Genomic DNA, 12,439 nt, shown 5'->3' with positions numbered 1-12,439 from the left:
GGATTAAATGCATTAATACACAGAGAGCACTTAGAAACAATTGCTGGAGTACATTAGAATGTAGTAAGCCCTCAATAAATCTTAGCTATTATTAAAAACTTTTTATATTGATTTCACATAAAATATTAATGTGAGATATTACATAGTTGTAGTAGAAGATTCACAAGTCTAGGTTAGCCAGTTCACAAATATCCTAAAACAAACTGTAGCAGTTTTAAAATTTTGTAATAATGGCTATCATTAATTATAACTATTATTTTACATGTACAATCTAATTTAATACACCAATCACCAGTACGAACTGGGATAGCTGTTCTTTATTTTTTCTGTTGTTTAGGGACAGAGTGGTGGTCTTTCACCCAAGCTGGAGTGCAGTGGTACGATCACGGCTCACTGCATCCTCGAACTCCTGGGCTCAAGGGATCTTCCCACCTCAGCTTCCTGAGTAGCCGAGACTAGAAGCATGTGCCACCACATCCGGCTACTTTTTAAATTTTTAAAATAAAGACAGGGTCTCACCATTTTGCCCAGGCTGGTCTCGAACTCTTGGTTTCAAGCAATCCTCCTGCCTTGGCCTCCTAAAGTGTTGGGACTACAGGTGTGAGCCACAGGGCCAGGCAAGATAGCTATTCTTATCACCAATTTACAAAAGAAGAAACTGAGATTTATAGATATCAAATCATGCATCTGGGTGGGCAGCATTAGAATATAGACTGTCAGTCTCCAAAGATAAAATATTCGTTATGTTTTATTGTTATACCCTGTTCTTCAAGGCTATGAACAGAAAACTAAAATATTCAAGAAAAATATGAAAAATCTTATCCATCTCATTCATAATTACAGAAACTAAAATCATTGGCTATTAGATTGGAAAAAGTGAAAATTCTACCATTGGCTAAATACTGAAAAAGCAGGCTCATACAGTCTAGGTAGGGGTGGCATTTGGAGGCCCATTTCTCAGTCTCAGTGAAAATATACAATATGCTTATCCTGTAACCCAGCAATGCTACTCCTGGGCAGTTTTTCCATATTTACAACAAACATATTGTAAATCAATAAAGAAATACGAGTCTTAGGACAGGTACTTTTATATAATTACATGTTGGTGTTTCCAGAATGATGTCTTTTAGACAAAAAGGAAACCTAACATATTTACAAGTTTGAAAATGTACCCAATAAATAATAATAATTTCCAATAAAAAAAGGAAACTTACTGGAACTAAATTCCTGGGGTCTGTAAATACAAGACATTAAGGTGATTAAAAAAATAAAGGGAGCTGAGGTGAGAATCTTGGGGTTTAACTTTTCAGTTCACCCTCTTTTTTGAAAAGATGTGGTTGCTTCCTTTCTGAACAATGTGTCTTCAATATCCATAGACTTCCCTGAACTTCTCCTTTCTTCAGTTCCCTCCCTCCCACAGGAACTGGCTCAAATCCGTGCTCATTCCTGCACCCACACTCCCAAAGTTACTTACTTCCTCCAGTCTCCACCGGTCAAAAAGTTTATTGTATTTTCCTGGGTGGCCTACGAATCTGTAAAAAGACATTTTAGTTCATTAGCATTTAAGTGGGGATCACTGAAGAACATCTACTAAGGCATCACGACGAGTGCATGTGTGGGTAGACATAAATGCTCACTGGTGCAATCTGTCCCCAGTTGACTTCTGCTATGTTAAACATCAAAGTATCTGACTTACAAAGGAAAAAGTGATGCGTGAATTAATGGGTCAAGAAAGTACCGACAAACCAGCTGGATGACATTTCTGACCCTCACATAGAGTCTTAATGATTTGTTGACCTAGTTAATGACTATTACAATAATGTACTGCATTGTTTGGTCCAAAATGTTTCTATCTTCAGTACGTTTCCACGACACTGGATGGAGTATTAAGCATATGGCAAAGTAGAATCGTTAGTTTACTATGCTGCTTTTTTCGTATTTTGCATTAAAGGTGGAAAAATGTTAAGATGATAGAAGGGGTCGCCACGTTAAGGAATTATAACCCAAGGTTGCACAAAAATTCTTTTCTTCTTTAACAAAACTGTTACTGATGATGAAACAGACACAATTCAACTAAAATGCAGCAAATAGGATTTATTTTTTTGTGCCAACTTTAACTGCTGGTGGCTGTCAGAAATCATTTGAGTGAGAACAGTAATTGTCAATTAAACTATTGACTATGTTTTTGACTCTGTGAAGATAATGTACAAAAAGTTGACTTACCTTCCCAAAAAGAATGCGATATAGAAGATGGAACTGTTTAAATTGACAAACTGGAAGAGGAACATCTTCAGGGCAAAGCTGTTTTCCCACTCAGATTCTGTTCGAGGATATTCTAAAAGGAGCACAGAGTACATTTACATAGATGAGGTGAATGTCAAGACTCCGAATATGGAGTCAGAAACCCCAAGTTCAAGGTTTTTTTAAAAATTTATTTATATATTTAATTTTTTTTTTTTTTTTTGGAGACGGAGTCTCACTCTGTTGCCCAGGCTGGAGTACAGTGGCACAATCTTGACTCACTGCAACCTGTGCCTCCTGGGTTCAAGCAATTCTTCTGGCTCAGCCTCCCAAGTAGCTGGGATTATAGGTGCCTGCTACCATGCCCGGCTAATTTTTTGTGTTTTTAGTAGAAGTGGGGGTTTCACCCTGTTGGCCAGGGTGGTCTCGAACTCCTGACCTCTGGCAATCTGCCCACCTCGGCCACTCAAATTGCTAGGATTACAGGTGTGAGCCACCATACTTGGCCAAGTTTTTTAGTTCTATGAGGACTTAGTTTTGCTGATTTCTAGCATCTGTATCTGTAAAATGTGAATAATATCTACTGTTCACACTTGATGAAAGGACTTCATAAGATAATCTTTGGACTTTCCCCACAGCTACAAAAGTAAGTTATTAATACATGAAGATTTTCAGGAGTCTCTCTGCTATCATCATTTAGCAGTAACCATACCTAATGGATCAATCATTCACTCAAACTGTCTATACTCAATATAAGGGTCTAAACTGTCTACAGAGTTCTTTGAAGAATGAGTATTTTGTGTACAGACACAAGTGGAATGGTAAAGAGAAAAGAGGGCTATATCAGTCAGGAGAGCTGAGCTCTTATCTCAGCCTTACACCTGACTGGCAGGTAATCTCAGGCAGGTCTCTTCACGTTTTTTTGCAGTCAGTTTTGTCATCTGTAGAATAAGAGATTTAGACAAGATGATTTATAAAAATCCCGTCAACTCTAACATCTTATGGTTTTATAATGATTAAAAGAAAAAAATAAGGACAGCCTTATGTACTGCAGCCTTAGCTCCTATCTAGTACTCAAATGAGTGATAGAAAATAGAAATGTCTCATCTAACACATATTTTAACGTAGTTGAAGAATTCAGTCAAGATAGAAAATAGGATCTCCTTTAAGGAAAACATAAGCTAAACGTATGCACGAGCCCAATCACATGGAAGGAGGAAGAAAGAGGTCCTGGGGAACTCCAAGTTCAAAGGTGGTAGGTGCCAAAAGTAGGAAGGGTCTGTGGGCCACCCAGAAGGTGACTGGCAAGTGTGCCTCAGTAAGAACAGTCAGTAAGAACCTGTCCCCACAGATTTTGACATGTCATGCTTTCACTGTTGTTTCTCTCTAGTTTATAAATTTAGTTTATTAACACAAAACTTATTTAGAAAAGAGGATGTCGATTTTTAGGTAATTTTTATTGTGTAGATTATTTTTGGTTCTTCATTTCTAATTTTATTTCAGCATTGTCCACAAATGTGTTCCGCCTGATTTCTGCTTTGAGGCAAAAAGTTTCTATGTCATTTGTGGCTAAATTGTGTAGATAAGTTTTGTCAATGTATCAAGTGCATGAAAATAATATTTGTTTTCCTGTTGGGCATATGGTTTGTGTGTGTGTGTGTGTATACATACAGACATGTATTATATATATAAAATATATACATTATATATATATATATATATATATTTTTTTTTTTTTTTTTCTTTCTTGAGATGGGAGTCTCACTCTGTTGACCAGGCTGGAGTACAATGGCACAATCTTGGCTCACTACAACCTCTGCCTCAGCCTCCTGAGTAGCTAGGATGACAGGCATGTGCCACCATGCCCAGCTAATTTTTGTACTTTTTGGTAGAGATGGGGTTTCAACATGTTGGCCAGGCTGGTCTCGAACTCCTGACTGCAGGTGATCTGCCCACCTCAGCCTACCAAAGTGCTGGGATTACAGGAGTGAGTCACCGCATCCGGTCTGGTTTGTACATATTTTTAAAGAAGGTTGTTAGATATGATAGTCAAACACTGTGTATCTTTTTTTTTTTTTTTTTTTTTTTTTTTTTTTTTTTAGATGGAGTCTCACTCTATCGCCCAGGCTGGATTGTAGCTTGGTGATCTTGGCTCACTGCAACCTCCACCTCCCGGGTTCAAGTGATTCTCCTACTTCAGCCTCCCGAGGAGCTGGGATTACAGGCGCCCGACACCACGCTTGGCTAACTTTTTTTGGTGGGGAGGTATTTTCAGTAGAGACAGGGTTTCACCATATTGGCCAGGCTGGTTTTGAACTCCTGACCTCAAATGATCCTCCTGCCTCGGCCTCCCAAAGTGCTGAGATCACAGGCGTGAGCCACCATGCCTGGCTTAAATACTGTATATCTTTACTTATGTTTTGACTATGGATTTTTCTGTTCTTTTCTATCATTTTTTTGCTATCTGTATTTTAAAGCTTGTTAAAAATGCATAGAGATCATGATTATTATACTGACATGTTAGTTCATTTACTAGTATGAAGTATTCCTCTTTCCCTCTAGTTTCCCTAATATTACCTGGTGACATTTGATTTTATTGTTACTATTTTCTTGATATATGCTCTTACTCCGTGAGTGTCAGTCATTTTTCAGCTTTTTAAATGTAGTTGTGTTTCTTTTCATTATCATCTAGCTGGATTTTATTTTCTGAAGTTCAATCTGTGTCCCAGTTTTCAAATGGCAATTATTCTTATAGATAATTGAAAGATGGATGGATAGATAGATCTGGAGATAAATACAAACACACTTTTAAAAATTTGTTTAATGATTTGTTTTATCTTTTCTTCTCCATTTGTTATATTGATCATGATTCTCACTATTTTATTTATTTTTAATGTATAAATATTGCCTTATATAGAAACAAATATTTTAGTTTTTCCTTCAAAGAAGCTACAAGAACAATAAAATAAACAGAAATAAAGTAAAATGAAAGAGTAAAAATCAACAATAAAATGTTTTAAAATCTTCAATAAAATAGATAGAATGATTTTTGAACATGTAATATTGACTAACATTTATGAAGTCCAGTTATAAGAAAAGAGAGAAGAGTCCACCACCCCAAATAAAAGATGTATAAACACTTCACTGAAGAGATTAACATTGCTAAACATCCTATCAATAATTTTCAGTTGACAAAACACTTATATATAATAAACAACTACCTACACAAATAGGACTTTTGAAAAAATGGCTCAGAAATAAGTAGGTACTCTTCAAAAAACTAATTATCAGTGAATTAACTAAAAAAAAAAAAAAAAAAAAGTAAACATCTACCTCAGAATGACATAATGTCTGGATAGTCACATGGGTTGATTCTATGAAACTCTAATTAAATAACAAATTTGCCTTTTGTATATTTCAGAAAAATGTAAAATAATTAAAGTAATTCAACTTGCTTGGTAAGACTAATGTTATATTGGCTTAACACAGCATAGCAGAACAAGGCCAATGCAAGGACACTATAACCCACTTTCATTTATAAATTTACCACAGAATTCCTTACTCAACAATGTAATAAAAGAAAATAAAACTGTATCTCGACTAAGTCTAGTAGCATAAGACTAAATGCCTTCAAGGCCCAAAAACTTAACAATTAGGGGGAGAGAGTTTTGGTTTAATACAGTAACGAGTGGTTAGGCCTGTAACAAACTAAAGAGTACATAATTATCTAAATGCCTTATAAACTGGTTTTTATAAAACTGTGTGAGAATAAAAGCCACATGTACACAAGAGAAGTGTTTGGGTAGTTTGGATATCCTAAAATAGGATTTAGTAATAGACTTCAACCTCCCAAAATAAGACTTTCTCTGAAAGTTCATGTTTTCCTGATTAATGTCAAGCGACAATAATGCAGGAATCTATGTGGCCAACTAAAGTGACCCTTCTATGAGAGGCCAAACTGAAGATGTAAAGTGCTCCAAATTGTCCTGTGAGAAATGCCAGTGAAGAAAAATAATACTTTAAAACATTGTCAAGAAAATTAAAGTTTTAAACTCTGTTTTTTACAATTCTTAATTATATAAGGAGAACCACATACCTCTAAATGTTATATTCCACCATTTATTTGTGGGCCATTCTTAACATATTTATGATTATTAAATTTTCATCCACTCTTCTGACAAGTGTGTACTGGGCTGCTATTTCATACTGGAACAGACTTGATACTATCTACACTTGATACTATCTACACTCGATGCTATGGTATGGGGACTGAACCTATCTTCTTGTTATTTGTGAGATTTGCATAATTTCTGACACTAAAACCCCTCAAAGACAGGGCAAGTAAAAATCTACAAACTATTTTTACTTAAAATCTCATTGGAAATTCCTAGATAAAATATAGCAGATTTAGGCCTGGTGTGGTGGCTCATGCCTGTAATACCAGCACTTTGGGAGGCCAAGGTGGGTGGATCACCTGAGGTTGGCAGTTCGAGACCAGCCTGACCAACATGGAGAAACCCCGTCTCTACTAAAAATACAAAATTAGCCAGGTGTGGTGGTGCGCACCTGTAATCCCAGCTACTCGGGAGGCTGAGACAAGAGAATTGCTTGAACCTGGGAGGTGCAGGTTGCGGTGAGCCGAGATTGCGCCATTGCCTTCCAGCCTGGGCAACAAGAGTGAAACTCTGTCTCAAAAGAAACAAAAAATAGCAGATTTAATTCAACAGTTTATTAAAGAAATAAGGCATCTTGATAGTCTAATGGTCTGTCTCCCTATCACATTGTCTAAAATATTAGGTCCTCCACACATATTTCTTTTATGAATGAATGCATGCCAAACTTTGTACCTAAGAATTGAAAGAATCAGAAGTAAGTACATTCATTTCTTGGCTGTAAGAATTTTTTAGTAGATAGATAGATAGATAGATAGATAGATAGATAGATAGATAGATTGATAGATTAGATAGATAATAGATCAGAATAATGTAATAGATGCAGTAACGAAAGGAATCACAAACAGCTAAAGGAACATTGTAGAGTGAAGGATCAATAAGTCAACAAAGGTTTCACAGAAGCAAGCTCTGATACCAGAAAAGGTTACTAAGATTTTACTGGGAGAAATCATTCTAAATGGTAGTAAGATGATGTACCAAGTTGGAGATATGTTGAGTGCTACTCAGTTGCTTTACATATTCTGATGAAGATTACAATGTTCCCAGCAGAAAGGCATTTTGCTAGAAGTGGAGTATTGTTACATTGATTGCATTTAAACCTGCGTCCACAGTGAACCACTCCTCCAAGTATACATACCCTAGTGTAGTTGCCTCCAACCTTGACTCTGACTTGCCTTCACCAAGAGGAGACTGGATATGCAAGCAAAACGCAAGCAGAAGCTGGATAAGCACTTGTGTATAGGGGCTTGTCTTCCTGGAAGCCAGCTGACATGTAAGATGTCCTATTATACTGCTATAAGCAAACTAGGCAGGTAGAGATACATAGAGGAGAAGAAGGTGGAAGACACCAGCTATCCCAATAATTCCGTATGAGGAAACAGACGTGATGGAAGAGGACCTCTTACACACCAGCCCAAGTAGACACCACATGGAGGAGAAAAATCACATAGCAGGGCCTAATCTAAATTGTAGGATCATTAAAAATAATAAGTTGTTGTCCTGAGCTACTAAGTTTGGAGTAAATGGCTATGTGGCAAGAGAAAACTGAAACAATGGAAGTTACTGCAATGATGATAACTTTGAGGTTTAATCTAGGGTCTATGCTGCCAGGAAGAAAACTTTTATTCTTCAACACCATTCCATTCACAAATATAGCACATTGTGGATCATTTTGAATTGGCTTTTAACTCAGAGGAGGAATCAAATACTGAACACTAAGGATATAGGTGCTATTTCTAGGATAACATATTTCTGGCCAAAATATCTCTTACTTTTTACCTAATGAAGCTAGTTATGGATGAAAAGCTAGTTATGAGATGCAGTCACCCAGTAAGGTAATTAGTCCTTGCTTTTTACTGTTAATTTCTCTGTTCCTTGGAATTAATAGTGTATATAGTAGAAAGTTACTGTGTGTTATGACTGTAACACTGTGAGGTACTTTTGACCCCTGTTTGACAAAGTCAAAACTCTTTTCATTAGTTGGCTTAATTTGTTCCTTCGAATCCCAATTTATCTTTAACATAGACAGTTCATTATTAAGAACAACTAACAGCCATCCTGATCTAATTCTCAACAACCATGAAACCAAAGTTCAAAAAAATCACTTTAAAGTAAATGCTTTTAATTTTTCCCATGTTAAAAAACAAATGTAATAGAATTTAAGCTTTATCTTTTTTGCTTTGTAGTTTTTGAAAATATTTGGAAAAAATAAATCAAGAAACAGAAAGTTTTAAAGAATTATTTAAATAGCATATGACCTCTTCTGAGAAGTAAAACTTAATTTTTCATTTGTGTTTTGAAGCACAAATTAGCACAGCCAAAAATTAAACAGAATATAATGTCAGGCGCGCGCACACACACACACACACACACACAGAGACACAACATAGATTCTATTATTTTAATCAAACTATCAATATTTTTATTCATTTAAACTAATATAGTCCATTATTAGTTAAATGACGAATCAACAGACATAAATCATCACCGGGTTATAGAGGAAAAAATCAAATATCAAGTGAAAACTTAGACATTTCTTGGTACTTAGCACATATAACTGTTCTGTTTCCTACTATTAATTATGATTTCCCCAAATCATTCTCCTTAGATTTGCTTCAATCCTGGGTATAGGGTACTTTAAAAGCAAATGAATGTAAGGAACAGAGCTAGTGTTTTGTTACCCAACTGAAGAAAATGCAGCTCAAAGGGTTGGAAGAACAATGAACTGGATCATTGCTATTTATTGAACCACCTGTCATGTGTCAGGCAGCCAACATACAATGGTGAAATAGGAACTATTATTATTGTCATTTTACCAGTGAGGAACCAAAGACCCAAAAAGTAAAGAAGAAGGAGAAGCAGAGGGAGGAGAAAGAGTGGGAAGAAGAGGAGAAGGAGTGGAGAAGAAGAGAGAACAGGGAGAGGAAAAAGCTTGCTGATAGTTACACAGTCATAATGGGGCAATCCAAATGTTCATTGCTATATCCAGCTCCAAAGTCTGCTGTTTTCCCCTTTCACAACATTGTTTCTCCAGTGTTACCTCCAGAGCACAGACACTATCTCCTTGTATATATATATAAAAAAAAGAATTTGAGAAACCAAGAGAATAAAATAACTGATTATTACTGTGCAACTACTGATAATGTAAGTTATGGTGCAAAGATTTCAACTCATGCATTCTCACTGTAGAGCTGACGCTCTTAACAATTACATTATATTGCCTACTTCAGACACTGCATCTGTGAGGCTGGAAATGGATGACATAGAAAAAGGACATTCAGAGAACAGGAAATAACTCTAGAAAATGTAAAGCATGAGCCAATATAAAATATTCACGAGAATACTTGGAAGATAAGGTTGAGGTTATCTTGAAGAAATCCCAACAAAAATAATAGAAAATGAAGAAAGAAAAAAATAACTATTGAATATGATAAGAAACATCTGAACGTAAAGAGTTTCAGAAAGATTTTTAAAAGAAGGAAATTATTTAACAAAGAATATACAAAAATTTCCTGGAAGTGAAGTTTCTGAGTTATCAGATTATGGCAGCAGTGGAAGTTTGCCACTAGGATTTCCCCTCAGTAAGAACTTGCTGTTCAGGTGCAAGGAGTACAGTCTAGCTGACAGCCTCCAGCTGTTTCCAAGCCTCTAGCTGTTTCCACCCTCATCCTATGCCTCAGCTTTTATGCTCAGGTCTTGCTCTTCCCAAGCAACAACCAACCAGTGACTCAGAATGAGAGGGGTACTAAGTCTTGGCCAATTATACTCAATTATATCCAATGTTGGATTCCTCTAAATCTTTATTTGAAATATTTGTTCTAGAGCTCTCCATTGGATTGGTTAAAACCATCAGATCCACATTGTTGTCTGAGGCTCTTCTTATCCAGTCCTGCTCCCTTCCTCAGGAGTTTTCCCCTAAGAAATCTCTTGCATTACAAACTCCATCTCAGTGTCTACTTCCCAAAGGACACAGTGGATATCAATAATTGATGGGATGCACTAAGTATCCGGCATAACAGATGATAAAAGGTTTTCACCAAAGTACATCATTGTGAAATCTCAAAATGAGAAAAGATTCAAAATTATGCTAGAGTATAAACAAATAAAAAAAAATCAAAACAGGTCCTGTGCAAAGGACTGCGAATAGGAATGGTAGTAGAGCTCTCAGTAACAATGCTGGAATCCAGAAGAAAATGAAGTTCCTTCAAAATTCAAATGGGTCAGTATTTCTAACATAGAATTTCATACCCAGGAACACTGGATGACAAGTTTGAGGCTAGAATAGAGACATTTTCAGATACACAAAGTTTTAAGAAGCTTACTTACAAATAGCAAAATAAGGAATTGAGCCAAGAAGGAATAAGACATAGGATTTAGTAAATAGTATCCAAATTATAGAAAAATATAAACGGAATTCCCAGAGTGCTTATGAAAGTTAAGTCTAGATGCAGTTGGCTACAAGCCTAGAAAATAACCCATCTAGTTTGGAGGAGACAGTTGGAGACTGGTAACTCTAAGAAGAAAATCAAGTTTGTATAATACTCGATGTGTTTGAATATATTCAGAGAAAATTTAGGAGTCTTGGCAAAACCTTTGGGATAAAGAAAAGTATGTTAAAAAAAAGCAAACAAAGGGGTCATTATTAGCTTAAAAATTACAGAAATGGTACAAAACACATACACAATTATAGAATATACCGTGTTGTAGGTATGAAAATAGTTACAGAGACATAATGATGTGAAGACTAATGATTAATTTGGCTAAAAATGCTGATATATCCACCTTGAAAGGAGGAGAAATAACTGTGTTTATCAGATAATGAAAGACGGAGTGTGAGGGGACAGGGCACTGCAGGGAACATTAAGACCTAAGTCTTAATAATTCATACTTTTATAATGGGAAGGCAATAGCTATCAAAAGATAAAATCCAATAATGGCAATAGAAGGATATTACATGGAAACACGGTGGGAAATAACAACAACAACAAAAAAACAGATAAAAATGTTAAAAAGTAGCCAGGTGTGGTGGCTCACACCTGTAATCCCAGCACTTTGGGAGGCCAAGGCGGGTTGATCACAAGGTCAGGAAATCGAGACCATCCTGACTAACACGGTGAAACCCCGTCTCTACTAAAAGTACAAAAAATTAGCAGGGCGTGGTGGCGGGCACCTGTAGTCCCAGCTACTCGGAAGGCTGAGGCAGGAGAATGGCGTGAAGCAGGGAGGCGGAGCTTGCAGTGAGCCGAGATCGCAACACTGCACTCCAGCCTGGGCGATTGCGCAAGACTCCATTAAAAAAAAAAAAAAAAAAGAAAGGAAAAACAGTTAAAAAGTAGTTCCTCTGGCATAGAAACTAGGAATGGGTGATGTGGTAAAGGATTGGTTTTCATTGTAAATCTCTTAATACTGTTTTGGATTTTAAAATGTGTACATGTAGTATAACACTTTGATAAAAAATAAATATTGAGGAAAAACCCAAAGAACTGAAAAGTTGGAGAAGCAAGCACTCCTAAGTAGGAAGAAGTAGGTGTGCTGATTTCTAGTAAAAATATTTTGTAAGTACATGCATTGCCTCTCTCTCATTATTCAATATAGACCAACTTCCTGTACTACCCCCTCCTTTTTATTGGTAAATACTTAAATAATTGCAGTTATTAAAATGCTACATTATATAAAGTAATTACAGATTGACATGCCCATATGTTATTTTCTGACTAAAGAGTGAAGAAAAATGGACTTACCTAAATTGGTGAGGAGGTAAGCAATTTTTTCATAAGCCTGAAATAAAGAGAATACATAGTGAACATTATTCTTCTCTTTTGGAAAAGGCTGGTATTTACACTATTTGAAAAAACATCTATAATGTATGTTATACAGTGGTTATATTTTACATTAAATAGAAACGTATTGAAACTTAGCATGTAAGGTTTTATATATACATACATGAATGAAATTGATATACATGTGAATGTAAATGTGAGTGAACATATATGTGTGTGTAGATACACTTGTAATCTGTAATAATG

At 36.0% G+C, this 12,439-nt stretch overlaps 1 protein-coding gene across 3 annotated transcripts in view; it reads right to left on the bottom strand.

The window, feature by feature from the left end:
- Positions 1-12,439, bottom strand: part of ANO3 (anoctamin 3) — a 474,780-nt gene that overhangs the window by 27,258 nt on the left and 435,083 nt on the right. For all 3 annotated transcript variants that reach the window (XM_010389365.2, XM_010389364.2, XM_010389366.2), the window contains 3 exons: positions 12,155-12,191; positions 2,224-2,335; positions 1,475-1,532 (listed from right to left, as the gene is read on the bottom strand). In XM_010389365.2, the coding sequence (XP_010387667.2) occupies positions 1,475-1,532; positions 2,224-2,335; positions 12,155-12,191 (207 nt within the window). The remainder of the gene's footprint in view (positions 1-1,474; positions 1,533-2,223; positions 2,336-12,154; positions 12,192-12,439) is intronic.

The sequence above is a fragment of the Rhinopithecus roxellana genome, chromosome 15 (genome assembly GCF_007565055.1).
Source record: "Rhinopithecus roxellana isolate Shanxi Qingling chromosome 15, ASM756505v1, whole genome shotgun sequence".
Taxonomy (NCBI): Eukaryota; Metazoa; Chordata; class Mammalia; order Primates; family Cercopithecidae; genus Rhinopithecus; species Rhinopithecus roxellana.
This window is presented reverse-complemented; position numbering and strand designations above follow the sequence as displayed.